Source organism: Vanessa tameamea, chromosome 27, assembly GCF_037043105.1.
Source record: "Vanessa tameamea isolate UH-Manoa-2023 chromosome 27, ilVanTame1 primary haplotype, whole genome shotgun sequence".
Classification (NCBI taxonomy): Eukaryota; Metazoa; Arthropoda; class Insecta; order Lepidoptera; family Nymphalidae; genus Vanessa; species Vanessa tameamea.
This window is the reverse complement of record NC_087335.1, coordinates 3,265,482-3,292,268: the sequence shown is the minus strand read 5'-3', so window position 1 is coordinate 3,292,268 and position 26,787 is coordinate 3,265,482. Positions and strand designations below refer to the sequence as shown.

Here is a 26,787-nt window from a genome sequence, read left to right as displayed (position 1 = left end):
AGACAAAAGAACATTTCTTGCAGAATAGGCTTAGAGTAAATTTTGCTATAAGTATTGTATAATTATGCATTGCTGGCCAGGGTTTTTAAAGAATTAAATTAACATATTATATATTTTTTGGTATTTTTTCATATAATTAACATAAATCCACCTTATTAATCTATCACAATCAATATTTTTTAAAACGCATTGCCCTTATTTTTTAATACACATTTCATAAATCGTTGAATCATCACTTTCCTTGAGTTGAATAAAATATATGATTAAAAATTGGCTAATTGTTTTTTTTATAAAATTGTACAATATGTTAAAATCCATATAAACAAATACCATTCATCATTTTCTTAATGAAATTTGACAATATCTATAGCTTTAGACAAAATACAAATAAAATATCTTTAATATTTCCGATTGACAACTATGTATTGTACGATTTGGAGACTTTACCATCAACCTTATTCCCCAATTCAAGATTGATATTGATTGATGATCAACGGTAGCCCTTCGAGGTACTTTAATATCATTATCGATCATTTTTGTTTCAAAAAATATATAACCCTTTAAATAGATAAACATTCGTAGCACGAAAGATATTTACTAAAATGTGAAAGATGACTTAGTTTATAGACGAATTAAGATAAAGAGATTATAGATGAGACGAGACAGTGCCTTTTACAACAATAAAAGCTGGAATTAACAGATAACTACAGAATAAAATAACGTTTGTAATTCTTTACGGTCTTGTTTTATACAGTAAATATTTTTATTTTTTATTTGAATATAATTAAAGCCTTAACGTAAATAAACAAGTAAATGTTCTGCTAGTGTCGTAAGTTCTTATCATTAATCGGTTAAAACAACTGACACACAAATCCTGAAAATACTGGTTGTACATGCCCATAACTACTATTTTGGAGTTGGGTTGGGACATTCACTTTTTTTTAACAGAATTGAGTATTGGAGAAATAATCTTTAATAATTTTAAAAAGCATACATTGTAACATTATAGACACCATTTCGTTATAAAACATATTATTGAACTCTTTATATACTAAAAATATAAATCGTCATAAAATCTTCCCTTGAGAAAACAGGATGAGTTTAATATAATTTATATGAAATCATCGATGTTTTATGAAATTGAATGGTCAGTTTTATGACATTGTTGCCATAACCTAAAAAGTTACATGTACACATGATTGAAATTGAAGATTTACTTTTTCCATAAAAAATACTTTAACTTTTTATATATGAAGGTCGACCCCTGCAAGAAATTCGCCTGTGCTATTCAGAAATGTCTTTCTGGTAAGTTTTTACGCTATTATTTTTATTTATAATCCTTACTCCCGACAACCGACATAATTGTAGTCGCCATCTTTGCTTCAATCTTTCAGTCGCCTCCAGATTTGCGGGCGTTTCATCGCCGATTTTCAATGTTTTGCTCAATAAAGTCACTATTTTTTCTTTTGAAAGCAACGTAAAAAGTTTATGGTAGCTTGCGTAACAGTTAAATGTGAAAATGAGCTTTTTCGGGTTTGGACAAACTGCGGATATCGAAATTGTGTTCGATGATGCTGACAAACGAAAGGTTGCCGAAGTTAAAACTGACGATGGAAAAAAAGAAAAATTGTTACTCTATTACGATGGTGAAACTGTGTCAGGAAGAGTCAATGTAACGCTTCGAAAACCTGGATCAAAATTAGAACATCAAGGAATCAAGGTTGAGCTTATCGGTCAGATAGAATTATTTTACGACAGAGGTAATCACCATGAGTTTATATCATTGGTAAAAGAATTAGCCCGTCCTGGCGACTTATTGCAGCACACATCGTATCCATTCGAATTCGCCAACGTTGAGAAACCGTACGAAGTTTACACAGGAGCTAACGTCAGGCTAAGATATTTTTTACGTGCGACAATAATTCGTCGCCTCACCGATGTTGTAAAGGAAGTCGATATCGCTGTTCACACGCTATGCAGCTATCCGGACGTTCTAAATTCGATAAAAATGGAAGTAGGAATCGAAGATTGCCTCCACATAGAATTTGAATACAACAAATCGAAATATCACCTTAAAGACGTGATAGTAGGTAAAATTTATTTCCTTCTTGTTCGTATTAAGATTAAACACATGGAAATATCTATAATTAAAAGGGAAACAACTGGTTCAGGTCCGAATACATTCACAGAAAATGAAACAGTTGCTAAGTATGAAATAATGGATGGGGCTCCTGTCAGAGGTGAGAGTATTCCTATAAGAGTGTTTTTAGCTGGATATGACTTAACACCGACAATGAGAGACATAAATAATAAATTCTCAGTGAGGTATTATCTCAATTTGGTCCTTATGGACACTGAAGACAGACGCTACTTCAAGCAACAAGAAGTCACACTGTGGAGGAAAAGCGATAAATCAAGGTTGCCATTACATAATCCACACCACCCTCAGACTCTAGCACATCCTTCAATTGCTCCACAAAGACAGCTTAGTGCTTCAAGTGAGGAGAACTCTGCAAGAGCTGTGTCACCATCAATGCCAGATAATGCAATGCAGAGGTCTGTGTCTCCATCAATGCCAACCATTGATAATCATAATGGACCCTCACAAATGGAACAAGAGGAACCTGATGTATTACCAGATAAATTATCTAAAACACACATTGATATCAGTGAACCTCAATCACCTGATGCCACTAATGCAGAGAAAGCAGTTGAAAGGCCAAAGGTGTCAGAAAAACCTCTAGATAAGCCACCACTGGATGATAACCCTCAGCCGGTAAAGCAACAAGATCAGCCACCTGTTGCTGAAAAACCTCAAGTAGCAGAAAAAACACAAATAAATAACAAACCAAAGGTTGAAAAACCTGTAGCAGAGAAAATTGCTGTTATGGAAAAACCATTACTTGCTGAAAAACCCCAAGTAGCAGAGAAGCCTATTATTGCTGAAAAGCCTGTCTTGTCACGACCTGAAAGTGTAGAAGCAACTCCGAGTCAATAGCCTTCATACTCCGGTGCTGTTGATATCTCACTAGCCGGCGAAATGAACTGTTTGTTTTCATATACGAAAACAATTGTTTAAAATATCTATTTTAAATTAAGAAATTATTAATACAGTTGTTGCAGCAATTTGCTTAATATTATTTTATATGCAAATTGCAATAAAGTCTTACATAGACTGTTATGGGTAAGTGTATAGTGTTGCTATAGCTATAAACAGAACAAATGTGCCGACAATGATTCATAGATATGCTGTTTACAAGTTTTTTACAAAGGGCATGTAGAGAGATAATATTTTGTTGCTTTAATATGAATTCAATTATAACATTAAAACTTTTAGTATAAAAGATTTCTTCATTGTTTTCTACATGACATTTTTTTAATCATTAGAGAATACAAGGTTATTAATTGTTAGATTTTTAAGATATTTGCATTATCAAATTTAATGATAATGATACACTCTCATAGCCGATTATGATTGAATGATGTTATTAAATTATTATCAATCAAAGTTAGATAGCTTGAATATCGACCTGTGTTATAAGCCATTTAAGTATTGCTTCTTGTACTCAAATGGTTTTAAAACTTAAGTTTTTCTATTATCTTTATTTATAAATATTGTTTAGTATATATTTAGCTAAATGCTGATATCAGTGTCTCATCAATGATCTGAAATTTGAATGAAGACAGCATAGTTCATTATTATCCTCTTAAACAGTATTTATAGGTTATGCCTTATAAAATTAGTGAATCATTTGATATCCATAAGAAAATAAATAAATCTTAAATGTAATATTTTTTTTTTCTACAAGATTTAATTAAAAGGATGAGTTTTTTTATAAAATTTTACGTTTATTATTAAATTTTACATTAAAAATGAGTTGAGATAAAATATCATTTCAAGGTTATCTAATATCACTGTTAAATTAAATATGTATTTCACATTTATTGACTGTTTTTATAAATCAAGCACACGCTACTAATATATTATACTTGTAGAATATCAATGGTTCTAAAACATTTAACAATCATTTGTATATATATGTAGTGGATAGATATGAAAACCCATAGTAAAGCTCCAATGTGTTGAACTATCAGGTTACAAAAATGTAGACCTGTGATAGTATAGGTATACATATACAATTATTTAATAATCTTGGCTTCTCTATGATGTACATCTAAATCTTTATCATATTTTAAAAGGAAGATTTTGTGCCATTTGCTTTTATAAAATACAAAATGATAATAAAATAGTATTTAACTTTGTATAGATAATTATTGTACCCACAAGTGTAAAACTATTAGCGCCACTGATGTGCTAAAAATTGAAACATATCGTTCAACAAAAATAAGTTTAAAAAAATTAGAAACATTCAGTTTTATTAATTGTATCATATATATTATCTATCTATTTATTTGCACATGCTTTTATGCAAAGTATTTTAAATTATTTTGTTGTATTTATATAAATATATTTGCATAATATGTTGAATTATTGTAATTGTACAATATACTTTGCTATTACCACATCAATTTATTTCAATTGAAAGTGTTCACTATCAATTGACTGTTCCATATATTGAGTTGATCAGGAAATATAATGAAACAGTTTGATTTTTTAGGATGACTAAATTCGAACACCAAAAATATCTAGAATTTTTTTTTTAGTTATGTTCTTGGTAATAATTATAATCTTTTATTTTTTATTTTTATTTAGAACTGGTAACTTAAAAATAACTTTTTTTTTTCATAAATTTGTTTTGGTCAATGAAAAAAGTGATCTTCAATTGTAATGTTTAAAAATGTAAATAAATGCTTTTATAACTACCATAGCAATATAAAAGCATAAATATATTTTAATATTGGACCATGGTTATTTAAATTTCGAATTAATATTGTTTACTTACATTACGAAATAATTTTAAAGCATAGTGATATCACTACAATATAAATATGTTTATTTAATACATAAATCATTATGTGGCTTCAGATGAAATGAATCTTAAAGACAACTTGTCTGTAAAAAGTGTACTAAAAAGTGGAACTAAATAATTATAATAGTTACTTAGGTATAAAATTGTTAACTGTGGATTCTATGTATAGTTGGGTAATAATAATAAGCAATTATAAATATAATGTGAAGTGGGAAAAGTCAGACTAAAAAAATCTAATTATAAAATAAATTAAACCACAGTTGGCTGTATGTTATTAATATAGTTATTCATTATTTTAAATTAAATTAGGAGAAAGTCCGTGTTATTAAATTTTGTTATATCTTCGAATTGATTTTTAGCATCGTATTGTATAAACATTTTTTTTTTCTAAGAGATTAAGCGCATGTCGATTATATCATATTGTTAATAAAATGTATGTATAAACAGCTGACCAAGATTCTTATTTATTCTTAACTTCTTATACTAATCTACTAGCAACAAACACGGCTTTGCAACTTTTGACATAAATCGTTCATAATCTCAATGTATCATAATATAAATGTATTAAAATTAATAGGCAGCAGCTCATATCTGAATTTAAAAATAAAACTAACTAATGCCACAGGTAATATTTAATTACAAATTAATTATTATTTTTTTGTGGAAATCGTAGCCTTCCACGTCGTCGCTTAAAATAACTTTATACGAATAATTAATTTAAGAATCAAGTTTTTATTTAAGTTAGATCAAGTATTTTAAATAACAGGGCGTGTGACAAACTTCCAACAGGCTTACGTCACTATTACGTTTAAAAATAGTAATCAATTGATAACGAATTATTCTTCGATACTTCAATTTGATTATTTGTACTGACATAAAACCATTGCGTTTTTAAATTACGAAATCGATGTTTAATAACATGGTTCCCTCTAATATAATACAAATATATTCAAATTAAAATGTAATATTCGAGTCTAATGGTGATGTTGTGTTGATTGTTTAGTTGAGGATAATTTATGTTAAGTAATTGTTATAAGAATATAATTTAATTTCTTATAATATAAACCTAGTTGTTTCAGTGAATTGAACTCGTTAGTGTTAAAATATCACAGGTTAAAAGCACCAGGCAAGCAGTTCTGATTTTTCATTTTAGATTAATTTATTATTAATCATCTTTAGCTCGTCGTTAAGGTATAATGTCGCATGACAAACTGCGTAATACCTCAATTGTATGGAATATTACACCAAATCGCATTGAAACAGCATGGCATGTCGTTAGCGTCCGACTGAAGGTCGATCTCAGATCTAAGCCGGAGCCGAAGACGATTAATAAGCTATGCCCACACCGAAGATTCGGTGTGTTAGCACATACATAGCTAAAGCTCGGAGTCTTCTTAAGAGCAGAGGAACACTATACAGTAACTTTACTTTTTATATTACGCTAAGAGTTCATCCGAAGGGGAATAATATCTTGAAATAGATGTTAATTATTCGTGCGACATAAACATACTAATACGACTTAATTATACTTAGTTCATTGCGAAGCACATCACTTAACGCCATGTGACATATTCTGTGCAAAAATAGAACAGATTCCTTCACAGTGATAATTTGTAATATATATCTATACTAATATTCTGTAAGTTCTGATATATAATATTCTGTAATATGTTTGTTAAGACAGAATTACTTTCGAATCTATAATACATAGGCTACTTTTTTAATTCACTCCTCGAGGGGATAAAATTGGGGGTGGCAGTTTCTGTGCTTTAGACAAAGTTTTATAAATTACGCGCGGGTAAAGCCGCAGGCTCAAATAGTATATAAATATATAATATGTAAACTTGTGTTTTTAAATAATGGAGATAGGAAAGTTATTTAGAAAAATATACAGTATAAACGAAAATTTTACTTAAGAACTTCATATTATTTTTACAAGGAAAATAAATCTCTAATGATCTTAGGTAAAATGGCATTGCCTACGTTCACTAGTGACGTAACGATTCATACTAATACTGCTAATGACGTAGGTCGTATACTTTACTGAAACACTCAAAATAGGTAACTACAAATAGGGTATTTTCAGTAGTGAAAAATAAATTAAGAAATTTGATGAAAATTAAAATATAGGTAGAAATATATACTTAAATATTTTGATTTTAAGTAATAAAAGAGCATTATCAATATATTATATTAAAATGAAAAGTCGTAATTAGTATGTATATCACGTGACCTAAAACACGAGTCGCTATGGTGTGGCATCAGATAGGCAAAAACTATCATTTCAATATCACCTGACACTTTGATAAACAACTTTTCTAGAGTTTTAATGCTAGTACATTTGTAGTTTAGTTACACTCCAGCGATAGCAATTGTAATTCATTATTTTCCTATGATAAATATAATATAAAATAATGATAATGAGTATTAGTCGTACATACACTGTTGTTTTTAACAATCTGACGTCATCAAAATGACTGACAGCGTTTTTGCGCTAATAAAAAAGGTTTAAAAGTTTATGGCAAGAAAGCGTGTTTATTTTGCCGAAATATATATTTTTTTTTTAGGAAAATCAACATTTTGAAGTACTTTTTCAAACACGGTGGTGGTAGTTTTTATCTGTGGTATTATATTTGGGGATCTGTGTAAACCCTCCTGGGTAGGGACATAATATCTTAGCTCCCAAGGTTGCTGGCGCATTGGGAATGTAAGGAATGTTTAATATATATTACAGCGTAATGAAGTTGGTTACCACTTACCATCAGGTGGCCCATTTACCCGTCCGCCTACTAATATTATAAAAAGTCACCTTTTTATCTAAAAATATAATCGCTTGGTTTAATAAATACACTTCAATCATTGCACATTTTAGTACGTGATGTAATTTAACGAAGTTGATTAAAACCGTTAAAATAGGAATACGTATAAATACAATTTTTATTGTCTATGCTATTATCTGATATAAACCAATGGATCACTGGTAATATACTTGGACTATTGGAAATGTTAACATTCCTTGCTAAACGAATCATTCTGGTTCATTCACCCTACAACCCGGAACACATCAATACAAAGCCGTCTACGTCTGTTGCCATTTGTATAATTGCAGTTCAATGAGTGATACTACCTAGACAAGCAAAATGTTAAAAGTGCTAACATTGGCTCAGCCTGAACTTTAATCTGGCCAAAATATATAAACATTTTTGTTCGATATTCCAAAGTATGATTTTATTTTCGTTCTACGTTTAAATCCAAATTAGAATTGTTTTTTTTTCTAAGGCTCTAAAATGTTTACCTCTGCGTATTAAATAATTTCCATTTGCTTAAATTAGCTGACATTTGTACTTAACGGACTATTACATTTAATTTTAGTAAGTTTTATAATGTAGGTAAATCATTAAATTTGTTCATTTAACTTTCTCACAAAAAAAATATAATTCGTAGAAAATAACTTCCAAGAAATTCGCTGCGCACAAGCCTTTGAAACGATGCGACAGTGCTGTCTGAAGCACAAGCCCGTGTCTTTAGTCTGCGAGGGGTATCGCTTGGAACCGAGAGTCTTTTCGCCGGCAACTGACAGGCCGAGCAAGGAGATTTCAAGGTGAGTGTGTGGAACGGAATCTCGTGAAATTGGCACAAGGAATACCTTAGATAGTCCAATGGAATACCATTGGACTATCTAAGGGGACTCTGAGATAATGATTGTACAAAAATACAAATACTGCTATCAAATTAATTTTAGTATATTTAAAATTATACAATCGATGATCCCTACGTTATAACGTTCGGATATTTCCCGTATCCGCAAACTGAAACACCGTGTATGGACGTTCATTAAGGTACAAATTTAATGAAATCAAGATGTTAACTTTTGCTGTCGTAATAAATATACTGTAAATATATTTGTATGGATATTTATTAATGATTTTGTGAGAGAATATGATACTCGTAACATTCGTTGATAGTATATCGAGAGTAATTACTGAAAATAATAATAATTAAAAGTAATTATTACTCCTGTTAGTGACTGCACAGATTCAGTAACTCTTTTCTGGGAACATGTTTAGATATTTACTTGGTGGTAGGGCATTGCGCAAGCCAGTCATCAGATATTCCCCAAACAGCAGTACTCAGTGTTGTTTTGTTCCGGTTTGAAAGGTGAGTTAGCCAATGTAATTACAGGCACAAGGGACATAAACCTTAGTTCCCAAGGTTAGTGGCGTTTACTCAATTACTCGTCCCTTTATAAAAAATAATTATGTCACACTAGGAATAAAACGATTGCATCCTGGCTAAGAAATCTCAAATTACCAAAAAAAAACTTTTCTTCGATTCTTCTAAGGTCAGAGTATTTTTTTTTTCGACTTTTGTTAGTTTTTAAACTAATAATAAGTGTAATTATTTTGTATCATATAAAGGAATGTGCTTTGATTTATTGATATGTAGTATGGTCCAACCATAAGAGGAGAAAAAATAAATAAACAATTTTGGTTGGTTGGTTTGACGCGATAACATTGATCGAGATCTTGAACAATCTATATCCATGATGTATTCGCGAAAAATAGCGTTTTTAATGTCGGTGAAGTTGTTATCGGAACATTAAAAGTAAAATTAAAGTGGACATAAGTAGTTGTGTTGAATAATGTTGTTTTATAAAAAGAAATACTATTTAAGAAATGTGTGTAATGTATAATATTACAGACTACTTGCAAACCGCTAGAAACATGTTAATCCAAGGTTTGTTTACCTTTAATCCTCCTTTGATTGGAATACGGTACACAACGGTTTTGTTTTTACATTGCAATACATCGAATAATATAATATGAATAGATTTTCTCTTAAATTTTTACGTAGATATTTTCTTAACCTAATTGTTTTTCCTTGGGAACTTAGATATATTAAGCGAAAAAATCTTGAACTTGACGAGCGTCACTTGAGCAATCTCCACATTATTGCAATTTGCACAGCGTAATCATTAATCTAGTATAACCAGATTATTTATTTATTAGATTTTAATAAAATAACTTATTATTATACTTTATATACACGTTTTATGAATGTCTGGCATAGTTCCTACAGTTATGATTCCATAGACAATTACTACGTTTTAACAAGCTAGGACATAATCTTTAAAAAAAACTTCGTAAAGTTGATTAAACTCGTGATTTTCTAATAACATTCAAACTCGAGGGTCCACTTTTAGGTTGGTGACATAAGCTGAAAGGCAATTCTATACGCCGCAACTGTGTTAGAAATAGTTATTATTATAAAATACTATTGTAAATGCTTTGTCTCAAGTAACCTGCAATTACAATTTTTATGTTTTAACTTGTGTACGGAGCTTAAATTCACAATTTGTTTTCCAGTTAATTATGGACAATCGTCGCCAGCGTAGCAAACCACTCGGACAAAGAAGTTGGATCTATCGATACCCGAAAACGTTTCAACTTACATTCACGGTCCTCGGTGTCGGAATTTTCTTCTCAAAACCCATATACGACATATTCTTCAGACAATCAGAGAGGGCGGATTTATCAGAACCACCGACGACATTCGCTCTCACTCGAACCAAAAAGTTTGAATAGATTATGGAAGCCGTAAAGAGAGCTAAAGAAAGATTTGCGAAATATCCCGTAATATTTTCGAAGTGTTCGAAACAAGCGTCAGTGTATGCTCGATGTGTTCTGGTCAGGGAAGATTCTGTTAAGAAAGACGATTGTGCAAAGGAATTCAAAGAATTCCAAGCGTGTTTGACTTCAGCAGCCAAAGATTTAAAAACTAGAATTTAATATGGATAAACTAAATAAATTTATCAATTGGGATTTTCAAACTCATTTAAGAATAGGTGCATTGATTCGCTTCCTACTTGTTATATACAGTAGTTATCACGACAGACACTTTGACGTTCCTTACACAGACGTAGATTACAAAGTATTTATTGACGCCGCAAAACACGTTTACGATGGAAACTCGCCATATAAAAGACACACATACCGCTATAGTCCGCTCATAGCCTACATTTTATTGCCAGCTACTTTAATAAGTAGATGCGCTGGTAAAAAACTATTTTGTATTTTCGATATTCTTATAGCGATCGCTTTAAAGAAGTTAGTTGAACGTCAGTTACGACACAAAAACAATGCTTCAACGATCGCCACTTACTGTGCTTTATTTTGGATCTATAATCCAATGAGTATCGCTATCTCCAGCAGAGGTAACGCCGATTCTGTGCCGTGTCTATTCGTAATACTATCAATACTATTCCTACAGACAGATATCGTTACAGGTCTCATTAAATATGTACTGTCCGGTTTTTTCCTCGGCATTTCGATACATTTACGCCTATACCCATTAGCATTGAGCTTTCCAATGTACTTGTCTCTGGGCGATTATAAAATAAATCGCAGTACTCCGATCTTGGCGGGTTTAGCGTCATTGATGCCGAATAAAAAGCAAATCATTTTAACGCTCACTTGTGTTGTCACGTTATCACTATTGACATGGGCTATGTACGCTATGTACGGTTACGAGTTTTTATTCGAAACGTACATTTATCATTTGTTCAGGAAGGACACTAAGCACAACTTCTCGGTGCTCTTTTATTATTCATATTTAACAATGGACCATCTATCTTTTGACGTAGTTAAGACCATTTTGCAGATTTTCGAGGCTATTATCTTGTTTGTTATAAGCTTGGCCTTCGGAACTAAAGCAGAGACTCTACCGTTCGCCCTTTTTTGTCAGCTGGTCATACTGGTGACGTACAACAGTGTAATGACGTCACAGTATTTTATATGGTTTTTATCCCTCTTGCCGTTGGTTGTACATAGTTTTAAAATGAAGCCTGCCAAAGCTTTTTTATTGTTTATACTGTGGCTGTCTGCTCAAGGGGCTTGGTTGTTTTATGCGTATTTACTTGAGTTTAAGAGTAGAGAAGTTTTTATATTTATTTGGCTAAAAAGCGTAGTATTTTTCTGTTCAAATATATTTATTCTAGCGCAGTTAATAAAAAGTTATACACCCGACTATGGTTTTGGCCAAATAAATGAAAAAAGTGATGTCAAAAATGATTAATTCATAGACAGTGTTGTAATGTAGAAAATAGTTACAAATTTAGTGTGTAGGTTGTATTTAAATGAAATAAATAAATTCTAATAATTTTTCGCTTTTTATTTCTAAATACTAATTTTCAACACTATAATAATATATTATAAACAAAATGCAGTATCGTACATACACCAAGTTGTTAACACCTGAACAAGACAACTTGAACAGATTTATTTTATAATGCTTAATTTGTACATGAAAATAATTAGGCATTATTTAATGTACATTAAATTTGCAAACTTGCTATGAATTGATTTTTATTTATTGAGGTAGACATATGTATTGTTTTTTATTAAATGCAAGCATTTTTGTAACTAAAACTTGTCTTCAAGAAAAAAAAAAGAATGTCAAAATGTCAAAACAAAATACACCTATATTTTTGCTTTTACTAATTCTACCTTTGTTCTAAATATAATTAAAAAAAAAACAATTCATGGCATGTCTGTAATTTATATATTACTATTTCTTTTCCGGAAGGTTCATTTTAGTTAGGTCTTCAGCTTCCCCTTGTGACATGTTCGAAAGCTTCTTTCCGATGCGCTCATGGACATCTAAGTACTTAGCTACACATCGGTCAAGACAGACTGATTCACCTTTACCTGAAGAACAATTTAATAATTAATAACTTAAATTTAACTATTAATAAAGTAATTTGTTATGAAATTTTATTATTCTTCACTTGTTTTAAAATGGTATTAGTATGTTTTATTACATTGCAGTTGATTTCTTATAAGGTTTATGATAGTCAACAAATATAGTTGTTTCCACTATTATCACTCAGATTGACTTTTGGGGGTTAAAAAACAATAAAAAAGATTTAGAGAATAAAATTGAAAACTTAATCCTTATGTCATAAATGTACATTTTTGATATTATCATAATAATATGATCATACTCCATTGGCTACAAAATTGATAGAATTGATACAATGTTCCTTCACTCAAGGGAAATCTAGGGTAAAGGTAAATTTTCTGACTAAAAAGGATGTTGATATAACACCGAGGGTTTCATTGCAAAAATATGACTTACATAATCACCCTGTCTTATTACCTCGACTGGTGACAAGAGGGATAGTTCATTTTACAACAAAAATTTCAGAATTAATATTCAAAAAGGATATTATTTAATGAAATACATATTCTTGACACCATTCCAAGCATTGTTTTTATTATTTTAGGAATTATTTAAGGAATTACTAATATTCCTATTTACCCCCTCGTTTTTAGCTTATCACTAATGTTGTGGGGACAACAATAGTCTAAGGGGTCAGGATAGATCCAGTGGCTTTTACATTGTCAGGCAGCCTGAAAACCATTATGCTGTTGACGCTACAACATTCAGATAAGTATAGTTGCTGTTTTTATTATTAATTGATATGTATTTATTTTAGTCCACAATAAAGGAGTAGATCTTTTATGTGCAGTTACTAAAATTTAAAAAGAAATCTTACCAAGCTCAGGTTCATGGTATTTGACAGGAATACATTTGCGATGGCATGCACCGACAAGACGATTATACATGTCTGACATCATCTCAATTTCCAAATCCTGCACCAGCTGGAGTTTAGCCGGATCCAATTGAGGAACAGCCATTGTTGTTTTCTAACTTAATTTTTTAATAAATAAGTTATATATACCTAAAAAAGAATAATAGTTTGTAGATAAGAAACATTGCTATGTACATATTACGACTTTTCATATTGTAGATATAGTAATATTTCTTAAATGAGTATTCAAAATTATAAAATGCAATAAACAATGTATATTTAGATAAAATATTTCAAAAATAATGTTGTTCACTATGATCAGAATTAATAAAGTGTTACAATTACATTAAATTAAAGATATTGTTAACTCAAAATCTTTTGTGTAGTTTACACGAAGAAAGCACGTCAGATGTCGGAATTTAGGATGAATAAATAGTACTCATATAATTTCATACCTTCACAATTTCCTGTATAAATCTGGATATTCACCCTCGTTAGACCTGCGCATACGTTCACGCGCTTTCATATTCTCCAGACGACGGGCATTTATTGCGTTCTTTGCAACTCCAAATAGCGATAAACTTGTCACTGTAACTGCTAACCTGAACAAAATATGAATATCTAAATTTTTATACCCACTGTAGTTAACGGGAATAAAAAATAATAATGTTCTTTGTACTTAACATGCAAAGGGTTATTATTCCTCATTTAAGGGTTAGTGAAAAAATATCGAAATATCAGATAATATAAAATTAACCTAAAATCTGATTCAGATTATTACAAAATGAAACATGCAGAGCTCACCACCATAAACACTTTGAAATTCAGGGACTCTAATGGTAATATTAAGCAAGTATTTACCACGAAAGAGTAATTTTTCCAAATTTTCCAAGCGGCATACTCTTTTCTGCGAAAAATTAAAAATCAGATGACAATTGACATCAAAGTTTTGAGGTTATACCATTTTATCGACTGAGAAACTGAATTTATTAGCCAGAAAATAATTTTAAAAATAATAATAAAACGCATTATGCTTTAAATAAACAACTGATACAAAATACCGATCCTAGACTTATATCGAAAAAAAGGAATAATTTTGTTTTTATTAAAGAAATGTTTATTTAGGTAATCAAACTTGAATTCATTAAGTTCTACAAAGTATTATCAATTTAAAGCTAGTAACTTAATCTGCATACAGTAAAACGCATTTTGCAATTAAGCTGGATAAAGTAAGTGGAAAAACTAAGCTGAACGTGTAACATCTTTACATTTAAAATAATTAAAAAAAACACTATTTTTAATCTGTTACCATTTACCAAGAGTCAAGCTCAAATTTTAGGATTGAGTCAATGAGCAAGTGACAACAACTGAAACCAAATATATAACGTGGGGATATATTTCTATAATAAAGTAAATAGAAACTCTTTGAAGGATTATATTTATACCTATAATTTTATAAGCTAGTAAAGTAAATCATTATTTTTTTATAAACGATACGTAGTGTAAATATAATAAAAATATGCCTAAAGCAACCAAACTTCACAATAAGGGTAAGAGCAATTCCATTCAGAAATCTTGTAAACCTGATAAAGATATAACAGACAATGCGAACCCTGAAGAGTCCATCAGAGAATTTCAGTTGCAACTATGCTGGTGTATTCAACAATTGGAAAGAACTTTAGCTGAGAAAAAGGGAAACGAAAAACAATGTAAGGATACAAATATTACACAGCTTACGTCCTATATATGCAATATAATTAGTATTTTTTTTATATTAAATGTTTTTATTTTACAGTACAAGAAGCTTGGAAAGTTTTAACAGTATTGAAGAATAATAATCAGCCAATGATACGTAAAAGACAATTAATGAGAACACACTTTGGTGACTATAGAGCAAAAATGGCAGCTGAAGAGAAGAAACTAGCAAAAAGTAGGTGTTTAATAATACCTAGCTAACTAATAAAATAATACATGTTAAGGTTAGTTTAAGGAAAATGTTCATTATTATAAATAAATATTAAATCAGGTTTTTGTTAATTGTGTTTAGACTTACTTTATTGAAGTAATTAAATTTAACAATATTCATAATGAAACTCATGAAGATTAGAAAAAAATCTCATAATTAGAATAGATTTTATCTACTAAAAGTGATGTTTTTTCAGTGGCAAGCAAAATAAAGATTTCAGAAAGTCCAACTCAGCCAAAAGCTACATTTTTACGAAAATCAGCTTTCTTGACAACCGGAGATAGCTCATTTAAATTTAATTTTAACATACCACAGGATACTATTAAAGAAACCAATACCTCAGTTGTTGATAATAGCTGTGGCAACATTGAGTCAAAAACTGTAAATGAGTCCACAGATAATAAAACTTCAAATAAACAAAACCAGAACTTAGAAAGCTTAAAGTTTACGAGCTCTGGTGCTGAATTTAGATTTAACTTTAATGTAGATAGCCCCAAATAAAACAACATTAGTAATAAACTTGTATAATGTATAAGTTCATTTTTTAAGTGAAATAAATTCATAACGAAAAAAAATTGTAAATTTTTTCAGCATCAATTTGGTCCTTCTTTTTTTACATTAACAATCATATCATCAGATCCTTTTATTATCACAAAGCTTTTGATAGTAGCCTTTGCTTGCATTTGTTTCTTGACTGTCCCGAATTTTTAAGCTGCAGGCATGATCTTTGAAATAAGAGTCCGAGTTTGGTACAGAAAATCCTACTGGTAATTCAAAATATCTATAATATGCTGCCCAAGTTGCAATACCGAACAGTTTCTTGCTTTTAACATTAAACAATGCTCCACCTAAAACTCCATGGTAATTATCACATCTTTCATCTTCGTTCACGTAGCTGTTATAAGAACATGAATGGTAACATGGTACATTGAAACCAACAATAATATGGTTGTATGATAAAATTTCACGGCATAATTGTATGTCAATGACTACTTCTAGTTCTGTTAACTGAACTTCTCGTTTCGAAATAGCTTCCTGTTAAAAATATTTAATAAGTGTCAAACATCTTTGTAGTTCACAAAGTCACAACAATGTATGTGTATCTTTTTTTAATATGTTGGGCGGACTGACAAATGAGCCGCCGGTAAGTCGTCAACACAGCCCTTAGACATTGGTGATGTAAAAATGCACCACCAACCCCCTATTTCACAGTTATGTCCCTTGGGACAATTAAACGAAATACTGTAGAGTAGAATAGACTATATAAAGAATAAAATAAATAAAGAATAGATGGCACCTACACAGACTAGCTTGCTCAAAACATTCAACTCTGACTCATTATGTGTAAATTAATCCAACAAAGATTAAAAGGAAAAGTAAGTCTTTCAGCCTTGACGAATATGGTTACTTCTCAAATGGGCACCATATTCGTCACAATTTAAAAAGTACAAATATGTTCAATATACATATTAAATAGTGCATAATACATAGTAATAGATTGTCAGATGACTTTTAAACTAACCTTATCCACAGCATACCCTACAACTTTATGTTCAAATTCATCAAATTTCATGTCTTCAAACCACTTGAATACATTATCCGGTCGTTTTACATTAAAAGTTTCAACTATATTCCAATCACCAGTAAATTCTCTGTTAACTACAATGAAGCCGATATCATCATATAGTTGCTTCGACTCCTCGGAAGGCAGTACAAAAGCTTTAACTGACAACCTTTGATTCTGGTATATGACGGATGTATAAACTACTTTGAGGCTGTATAAAATAAGCACATACTAGTTTTAATGTAGAATTTTACTTTTGAAAATAAAGTGTGAACTTGATCTATATTGTTTTAATGACGATCCTTCCTTTATTCAAATTATTATTATTGCTTCATTCTAGTTAGAACCAAAAGATATTATTTTATAAAGATTTATATAATATACTAAAATGATAAAAAATCTTAGCTATCAGCCCTAGAAAATAATAATAATTATTATTTTAATACTTGTGTCTGTTAAGAACAATATTTATTTGAGCTCCTCAATTATACATATATACTTAACAATATCAATTCGTTGGTCTATTGGTTGGCTTAAAAGCTCAGAATTCCCAAGATCCTGGGTACTTAATTATTCTATTCGTTCAATAGGAAATTATTATGGTTTTTCGTCCAGAAATTCCCAATTGGAATTGCTAATTTCATGTGTCTTTGATCTCTTAAAGCACGACAAGTTTTTGGCTCTAGACTGACCTCTCTACTTAGAATAATAATAATAAAAAGAAAATTAGCCAGATCAGGTAAATTTACAATTAAACCTTGGAATTTTTTCTTTCATATTACAATTATTCTACAATTAAATTAATTATTGTACAATGGCGAATATTCCTATAATATTATGATAATTATTCAATGCACTTGCGTAAAATAAGTACGTACATATAAACGCATCTTGCTGCCGTTATAAATATATTTTCATCAATACACGTTGCTGTACAGACGTGAGGAGCGAAGTTCTTCGGCGAGTGGACAACGCGGGCTATCCAAGGATATTCTGATTCTGATACCTTATTACCATGAACATGATAGTTTTTTAATGTTGGGAAATCTAAAATAAAAAATGTTTTATTTATCGCTTTGACTCGCCAAATACTAATTTCGATTGAAACAACTAACAAGTTTCATTCAAATTTAATTCGTTTTCTTCGGCTCTTCTTTGTAAATACCATTTTGAATTAAAACAGTGATTGACAGCAAAAAAACTAAAGAGAACTGTTACAAATGTTCTCATGTTTCTAAATTAAAAAGGTTATCGGAACAATAAAACATAATATTATTTATATTTTTATTGCCACTTTACAGAATACTTAAGTCTTGTTCACACCGGTGTAACAACATTGCGGTAAACGTTACACGTAGCTCTGTACATATAGCCTATTCCAATCGAATAAAAATAATGATAAATTTCACGTGAAATAAACCAGCGCATACTGTTTTTGTGGAGCAATGTTACCAAATTAATTATATAGAATCCAAACGACGATACATGCTATAATATGTCGCAAGTTGTTATTCCAGTGTAAGCCAGACTTTACAAATAGTATATATTATTTATAAACAGAAAATTTATGATTTGAAAAGTAAATTAAACAAAATGTTGACATAGCACAATTTATTTTAATCATAATGTTATAAAATACTTTTTCTATGTTAATTGTTATATTTCTCGACGATCAGGGCTTTTACAGTATTATATATTCATCATATTTATTATGACCTCACGTTCAAGATGAACATACTATAATGTAAATGCAGCCTTAGAATATGCCTCATATGTATATCTGGCCTATTCTTGTATTTAAAAATTGACAAGAGTTACTAAAATTGTCAAAGGCCTTAAATAAAGTTGCTATTGAAAAATAAAACTATAAATATTCAAATAATAATTATTATACATATAATCGAATATAAAATTCAAACAATTTCATATTTATCTGCATGGAAACTTATTTCTTGAGAATAATCGACGGGAGAACCATCTTCGGCTTGAGTTACTTTTGTGGCAGCGAGCAAGGCTAACGACGTATCTGAAGTCCATGACACGTTTAGAGGGAAGAAGTCGTTAGGGATGGCCGGTGATACGCTAAAAAAATATAAATATGTACTACAGATTAAAAAGCATATCGTTTAATTCATAAAATAACAATGTTAAACAAATGTTTTGAGCCTGAACCCACCTTTCAATAAGTACATACGTAAAGGGTAGCGTTAACAATAATACTAACTATCAGGAGTTACATTAAATGATATAATTTTATTTGACGTACATTTATTATTTTTATTATAGGCAGAATTCGATTATAAGAATAGCATGCAAATTTGTCAAAGTATGTAGAAAATGAAAATTATCGAATGAAAGACTATTGTTAAAGAATTTCTGAATAGTAATCATCTCTCTGGCGAAACCAAAAGGCGGAACATTCATGATATAATTTCAAAAGGTCGCATCCTATTCGGATTGAAGCAAAAATCTCACAGCTGGACTAAATCATCCTCTCCCTTTGAGGACAAGGTTTCGAGCTGATTCTATTACGTTGCTTGTGCTGCTTTATCTAGCGAGCGATCTTCAAGCAAAATGCACGCATTTTAATCACTCGGTCATCTCGGCTCTCATATCAATTGCGAGTGGATTACAGCCGATAGATTTAGAAGAATAAATAAACAATAAAAAAAACATTTCACTTTTTCCGAAAAAAAAATAAGTAGTTTAATTATTAATATTATTACGAGCACACAAACATTTCATTTTTATCGTAATGATAAGTAATGATCTACTTGAAAATATCTACTTAGTGTTTTATCGATAAGTAGTCTGTGGCAACTTTCATTAATCATCAAAACAAATACTATTGTCATACCTTTTAAATGTAATTATATTAAATATTTTATCTGTAAAAGTAAATAATCAGTGCAAAGTTCTACTTAATTGTTGGGGAGAGATCAATTTTTAATATTGTAATATTAAATAATTTCATATTGAATTAAAGGGTATCGCACGTAAGGACGTACATATTAAAATGTCATAATATATATATATTTTGTAACAAACAAAAACTAAATCTAACAAGGACAAACATTTAAGGACCAGTTGAAATATCAAATAAAAAATATCTACCCCACCAAATTCAGTGCAAAGTAACTTTTTAAATACATAGTTTTGATGCATTATTTGTCAACTGTCAAATGCAGAATGACATTGTCAATTTCAAATTAAGATGTAAAAACAAATTTGTGGTTACTTGGACCTTCTTTATTGAATGTTAAACAAAATCAAAATAAAACTTTAATTTTATTATTGTGAGTACTCTTAGTACTTACTAAAAGTAATTATTGTCATTAAGATATGAATGTCATTGATACATCTAGAGATTTGGTATAATGTATCATTATCATTTAAATAACCTTTTTAATATTAGACCACAAATAAAGGAGAGGTCCATATATAAGTAAGCTTGAGGAACGTATGAACAACTAGGAAGAAACTAATCTAATCTCAACATTTATAAATAAAAAGTTAGAAAAAAATCATCAGTCTTTGTTATGTTAAATTTTGTATGTTTTTTTTTAAATAAATGCAACTATTATATCTATAAATATATTTTACTCACGTAAATTCCAAAGTTCCAGTTTTCTGTTGTCTGTTAATCACTGGAATATTCCAAATGATACTACGTCCCTTCTGCGTGTAACTACCTTCCCATTGGTGCACCACCACTGATGGGTTGCCAGATCTAAAAATATGGACAAGATAAACTTAACTGCATTTTCATAGACTCGAAACCTAGCATTTATTTAGGTATTTTTATTAGTTTATTTAATGTCAACATTCTGAGCATCTATTTCACTTAACTCAATCGCTATTTTTTACCATTGCTAAGAATTTTGTAAAAAAAGTAACAGTAAATGTGGATGCAGCATTATTACTTAAGAAATTTCAATGTTTAAATCCTCCAAAAACCTCCAGCGACCGCTGGTCCATCTCGGTCTCGCCTCTGCTTCATATTACCATTTGAATGATGGCATCTCACTCAAGCTAGGTAGAGGATCTACAAGTTCAAATAACTGGATCATCATGGCCTAAGAATATTTGACTTACGGCAAAGGTATTATGATGTTGACATCGGAGAGCACCAAATGGTCTTGCTCCAGCTCATATTCGATGTTGACGTCACATCCGCCGTTCGTACCCTCAGACGGCCAGCAGTTCACTGGAACAATGAATTATGTCAAATTGATTGTATACTTTTAATTTTCTCTAAATAGCAGGGATAATAATGGAAATTTTCAGTGAGCGCTTGTCCATGAAAGGTGAAGCATAATTCTACTCGTAGGAGCGACTCGAACGGCGCGCGTACCGGACAGCGGCGCGGCGCGCTCGTCGTGCGCGTGCGCGAGGCGCCACTTGAGCACGCCCACGTCGCTGTGCAGCGGGAAGGGCCGCTGCGCCTGCTTCAGGCGCACCACTCCCTCCGAGCGGAACGCCTCCTTGTCCACGTTCGGGTGCGTCTGTGCAGAAATAGCCAGGAGCTTGTGTATATGTACTGTGTACTGGGTACTGGGTACTGGGTACTGGGTACAAGGGACATGACATTTTAGCACATGAGTGTTGTAAGGAGTGGATAATATTTCTTACGACGCCAATATTTATGAGCCATGGTGCCCACTTCCTACCATATGCCCCATTTGCTCGTCCACTTTCTAGTTGTACGTCTAAAAAAAGGGCTTTAATTTGTCATGAGTTTTGTTATACAGAATAATAATATACGATACCGAGGATTATGACGAACCAAAGTCTAAGGGGCTGTACTTTTAGCTACAAATTTTAGGACTTAGGTAAATATCGTCCTAGCATGTGCTGTTTGTATTTTTAAAGGACCTTATATAACGTATTATATCGCTAGGACGAACTTTAGCTTTAGTTTTAAGTGGCCTATTTTCAACGGAACCAAAACGACCCCAATGGCAGATGAGTGTTGAATGATTACTTATTGGAAAAATGATATAAAATAAACAATTTTACGGTATCGTACCTGCAACTGTAGGGGTCTCGTGTCTTTGTTGTCGACGTGGACGTGAATACGACCGAATTGTTCATTACTTATGCGCAGTGTCAATAAACCTGAAACATGAGGAAAAAATATGTCAGTTGGTTCTGTTTTGTAGCTTCACTATTAAAAAATAAACAGTTAACTTAGCTTTGGAATATAAGATCAAATTAATCGTAGAGCAATACTAAAAAATGTATTGTTAGTTGACAAAGTGATATTATATGTCGGTTAAATTCTTCGCAACTTCAAAGTTATTTGTTTAAGAACTGTCAGGAACGAGTTCTGTCCCCGTTCGGACATTAGTAAGCGATAATCTACAAGACCCCCCCCCAAACAACAACTAACGCCTCCTCGTAATGTATGTAATACATACATATTTTAATAAATACAATTTTAGTAGTCTGCTATACTCATAAAATTTATTATAAATGATTACCGGAGAGTTCGAAGCTCTGAATATCTCCATCCCGACCAGCCGTCAGGCTCAACCTCTCTTCAAATCGTAGATGAACACTAAAAGAAATTTAGCAATTAATGACACCAAAGGAGTTTTTATTAAATAACATTTTAATAGTATACTTCTTGTCATATTTTTGTAAATTATCTGTCATGAATGCTGTTCGGCATTATATACATTATTTGTAGGGTCAGAAAAACACTCTGATTAATAATATTTATTAATTTTATAAATATGAATTCTCCTTATTACCAACACTTGAAGTTAGACAGGTTAGATATCAAAATTACCATTCTAAAAGTTTAGTCTTATATATTATCCATTTTAATAGGACTTTTTTGAATTAATGATGTTGTAGTATGACGTCAGTTGACGTCCGAGAGTACCGTTAGAAGCGCGAGGTTATATATTTTGTGTTCTATCAATTTATGGGAGGCAAATTAGATGTGTCTTTGTTTTAATCATTCTCATTTTGTGACTTACTTAGTTAATTACTATAAAGTAACATTATTACCAGGCTACGGTTGTAATCGTGGTAGTGGTGGTGGTCTCTCATTGGTTGCGCCATTATAACATTATTAAGTCATTCTATTTTTAAATTTTTATTTAATCATTATTCTCAGACTCACTCTTTATTATTCGTAGTGGAAGGTGCTTTGTCAATCTTAGTTGGTACAGTCACGGAGGCGGCGGCGTCACCTTCGCTCCGCAGTCGAGACACGAACGTCTCCGCGTCTGTACCGCGGGAACCGAGCTTCATGGCTGAACGTGTTGTTGTACGACTGTGAATTTATCATAATATTAATTGATATATCCCATTAGGGAATCATAATTACTTTATTTTTGGGTATAAGCGGGCAGATTAGACACCAACCCCTATAGACATTGAGGCATCTCTTATATAGTTAGTTAGACATCTCTTACAGAGTCAATGCGCCACCATCTTTGGAAACTTACATGGGACAGGGTTATATCCCTTGTGTAGTTGTAGTGGCTTACGCACCCTTCAAACCGGAACACAACAATTTTAAGCATAGATAAAATTAAGTAAAAATTATATTTTAAATTGTCACTTTTGGTTCTCACATCGAGCAATTGTCATATATATTTTTAGAATTAATTAGTTTCAATAAATTAATTTAAGTAATTTTGTTTTTTTCTTTTTTGGAATTCTACCGTCAAATTGGGCACTAAGTAATGATTTAAGGATTACATTCTAAGTATAATTGATGCTTACGTTTCCCGGACAGGAGTAGTCGGAATTTTCTCAGTGATAGGCTCCGAGGCAGCCGAAGAGGACATGGAAGAACTGCCAAAACCACTGCCTGCAATAGTATAAGGTTTTAACATTGGCTGTTCACTGTTGTGCGCTATTTGAAATTATTTACAGAACATAATGACCATATAATATATTGTAAATATAATTGTTTTTTTATTTTTAATTCAAAAAATAAGAATAAAAAATAAATAAAAACACTTGATGATATTAGTGTTGTACATGATAAAAAAACCGGTAAAAAAATCGGGGTAAAGTTGGAAATTATTCTGAAATGGACTAACCGAAACCAGACGAGGAACGGGGTGGTTGACCGCGCTTCGCAGCTTCCAGTCTCTCCCTTTGCAGTTCCTTCGCGCGTTCTCGCATACGGTTGGCTGCTTCACGCTCTTGAGTCTGTATGACATTAACACTTCTTATATTTAACTCATTGATTTTTATGCACTATACAAAATTAAATTTATTCTACTAAATTTTACCCTACATTCATTAGAATATCTAGTTCTATTCGTAAGGATGTACAGTATGTAGATTTTGTTTATTTATTTTCCGAATTGTAGTTAACTAAACATATAAAAACACAACTTAAAATTACTTGTAAGAGCCTAGCTGAATGAATGAAGTATATATGTACTTTACAGTGGACCATCGATAATCCGACAAATTATTTGCAGGACAGTGTCGGACTATCAAATTTGTCGGCTTATAATCCTGCTCGAGTCCCTTATAATCCGGAATTTTACAAACGAGTACTTTGTAATCAGACTAATTACAGATTCAATAAGATTCTATATATTATACTCTGAAGTGCCAATCATACATCATTACGGACGCACCGCTCGCACATGAAGTCAAATTCAAGCTAAGCAATCAGAATTCAAACCAAAAACGCGTAGAGCACAATAGTGGTGGTGCGTAGAAGTTGTAACCTGCTCAATCATGCATTGTCTTTATTAGCGAAGATTGTAAAAAAAATACTGAATAATAATAGACACTATGTTAAGAACTTAATAATTTGAACTATAAACACTTTAAATAAACAAAAATCTCATTATAATATAGTATTAAATTCACTATAATAAAAAAACAATAAAATATTCATACCTGTCTCACGGCTTGGTAGATCTTCTCCTCGTGGGAATCCATCTCAACGAATGATCGTACCTTGAGAAATATATTGCAATAAGACACAAAGCTCAGTGGGATAACAATCAAAATACATATGCTATGTGCTAAAAACTCAAAATACATGTCCTAAAAATATCGTAGCAAATATTTAAGTAAAATATATATTTTTTTTAATATGAGTTAAACAAATTTGTAATTATAAAACATTAAATCTAAATTATTATAATGAAAGTTAGTTTCATTTATGTGTTTAAAAAAAATTAAAACATAAACTGTTAGATTCTTATAAAATCGTTTGTTTTGACTCACTATGAATGTAAACCCAAAATTATCTAGAAAGCAGATTCGAGGCAAAGGTTTAGTTTATAACAATTGCTTCCATAAAGAAATGTTTTTTTGAAAATTATCATTTAAAGACCTATTTAATATACTTTAAATAGACGAAAAATCTAATAAAACATAGAACATTGTTCATTAAACAAATTATAACTTTTTTATTTAGTAAGAAAAGGTATCAATCTAGAAATGTAACACATTGCAAATAAATAATACAAAAACTAACCTGAGCTAAGTTAACACTCTCCCTGTATCCAAGAGCAACGATTTCATCAAACGCAAACAGCAGATTGAAGGCTTGATTTAAAACATCTGCTTCTGTGAGCTGAGCACAGTATTCAGGCACCTTGAAATATAAAGAAACATAAAATATGAGGAACAGGTGGTTCAAACCTCCATAACCAATACTGATCCACCTCCACGGGTCATTGCTGTTATATTATAATATACTTTTTCAGTGATTGGGCTATCTCATATAGATGTGAGTAATATGATATTGAAAATATCCTAGATTATGTTCTAAACAATTCAAACTGCTTTACATATTTGAATAGATTTGTTTAAACTAATTCACAATACTATATTATAATAAGGTGTACATATTGTGGTATGTTCCTTTTTCTGTTTTGAATTTAAAATAATGCACATAATACTGTTACCCCTTTTAATATCTGCTTAACATTATCATTATTCTTCATTGGCACATTGATTTTATAATACTTGAAATAAATAAAATTATAAGAGAATTGAATCATACCACTCTGCTAAATAGTCGCAGTGTCTCTAAATCCTCCAAAATGTTGCTGGCTTTAGTTGTTATAAGCAACATGTAGAGTTTGTCCAAAGGTTGGTAAACATATCTAGAAAAAAAAAATTAAGAATTATAGTATTTTGTTATGAGTAATTATGAGTAAATTGGGAAAATGATCTGATTAAAAGTTATACAAACCTGACTGATTCTGTTTCCACAAATGTATGTTGTCGACCACCTGTCATTAGTTTCGGAAATGCAGCCAAAAGCCCTTCGATACGTGCCTTCGTCATTTCGACGAACTGACGTGAAACAAGGGCTGAAATGATGAAACGATTTTTAGGTGACGCACACTAAATACAAGATAATTTTCGACAAATTTAGATCAATCAAGAATTTATTTACCTTTCCCCGATTTAGTACAAACCGTAGCTGCTATGAGCACCTAAAACATGAAAAACTTTAGTATAAAATGACGATACAAGCCGGAGATAACGCTTTAATTTTTAACATTTTAAAATGCAAATAAAATTCCAAGCCACTACTTAGTTTATTTATCTATGTAAATGCATAAATCACTTCAAAATATGTGTTTACCATTTTAATTATTATAAAAACACTTTATTTTCTAATAAACCTCAACTTTTAAACATTTGACAACCCACGACAAGCAGGGTGACGTGTAGACATTATTTAAATTGACACTGACAGCTTGGGATGTGCCTAAAACCGATAAAA

At 31.1% G+C, this 26,787-nt stretch overlaps 7 protein-coding genes across 7 annotated transcripts; 4 read left to right on the top strand and 3 right to left on the bottom strand.

The window, feature by feature from the left end:
- The first annotated feature begins 1,348 nt into the window (after window positions 1-1,348).
- LOC113392002 (vacuolar protein sorting-associated protein 26B) lies at window positions 1,349-5,382 on the top strand. Its single transcript, XM_026628194.2, has one exon. It carries the CDS (start codon window positions 1,520-1,522, stop codon window positions 2,996-2,998), a length of 1,479 nt encoding a protein of 492 aa, XP_026483979.1. The 5' UTR covers window positions 1,349-1,519; the 3' UTR covers window positions 2,999-5,382.
- Window positions 5,383-10,519: 5,137 nt separating this feature from the next.
- LOC113392017 (uncharacterized protein) lies at window positions 10,520-10,914 on the top strand. The gene has a single exon (XM_064219316.1). The coding sequence runs from the start codon at window positions 10,520-10,522 to the stop codon at window positions 10,718-10,720; it is 201 nt and encodes a 66-aa protein (XP_064075386.1). The 3' UTR covers window positions 10,721-10,914.
- On the top strand, window positions 10,722-12,091 carry LOC113392004 (GPI mannosyltransferase 1). The gene has a single exon (XM_026628197.2). The coding sequence runs from the start codon at window positions 10,722-10,724 to the stop codon at window positions 12,003-12,005; it is 1,284 nt and encodes a 427-aa protein (XP_026483982.2). The 3' UTR covers window positions 12,006-12,091.
- Window positions 12,092-12,097: 6 nt separating this feature from the next.
- LOC113392015 (mitochondrial import inner membrane translocase subunit Tim10) lies at window positions 12,098-14,494 on the bottom strand. Its single transcript, XM_026628215.2, has 4 exons — window positions 14,329-14,494; window positions 13,980-14,126; window positions 13,489-13,674; window positions 12,098-12,637 (listed from the first exon to the last, which is right to left on the bottom strand). The coding sequence occupies exons 3-4, from the start codon at window positions 13,628-13,630 to the stop codon at window positions 12,498-12,500; spliced, it is 282 nt and encodes a 93-aa protein (XP_026484000.1). The 5' UTR covers window positions 13,631-13,674; window positions 13,980-14,126; window positions 14,329-14,494; the 3' UTR covers window positions 12,098-12,497.
- Window positions 14,495-14,853: 359 nt separating this feature from the next.
- On the top strand, window positions 14,854-17,333 carry LOC113392011 (UPF0488 protein CG14286). The gene is made up of 3 exons (XM_026628210.2): window positions 14,854-15,233; window positions 15,320-15,454; window positions 15,687-17,333. Exons 1-3 carry the CDS (start codon window positions 15,044-15,046, stop codon window positions 15,989-15,991), a joined length of 630 nt encoding a protein of 209 aa, XP_026483995.2. The 5' UTR covers window positions 14,854-15,043; the 3' UTR covers window positions 15,992-17,333.
- LOC113392080 (uncharacterized) lies at window positions 16,124-17,944 on the bottom strand. Its single transcript, XM_064219362.1, has 3 exons — window positions 17,933-17,944; window positions 17,013-17,285; window positions 16,124-16,525 (listed from the first exon to the last, which is right to left on the bottom strand). The coding sequence occupies exons 1-3, from the start codon at window positions 17,942-17,944 to the stop codon at window positions 16,124-16,126; spliced, it is 687 nt and encodes a 228-aa protein (XP_064075432.1).
- A 994-nt stretch (window positions 17,945-18,938) lies between these two features.
- On the bottom strand, window positions 18,939-26,783 carry LOC113392001 (coatomer subunit delta). The gene is made up of 15 exons (XM_026628193.2): window positions 26,647-26,783; window positions 26,455-26,494; window positions 26,248-26,368; window positions 26,056-26,158; window positions 25,525-25,644; window positions 24,939-24,998; window positions 24,119-24,230; window positions 23,796-23,883; window positions 23,188-23,340; window positions 22,538-22,614; window positions 22,084-22,172; window positions 21,409-21,559; window positions 21,150-21,261; window positions 20,662-20,784; window positions 18,939-19,136 (listed from the first exon to the last, which is right to left on the bottom strand). Exons 1-15 carry the CDS (start codon window positions 26,647-26,649, stop codon window positions 18,968-18,970), a joined length of 1,521 nt encoding a protein of 506 aa, XP_026483978.2. The 5' UTR covers window positions 26,650-26,783; the 3' UTR covers window positions 18,939-18,967.
- Window positions 26,784-26,787: the final 4 nt, after the last annotated feature.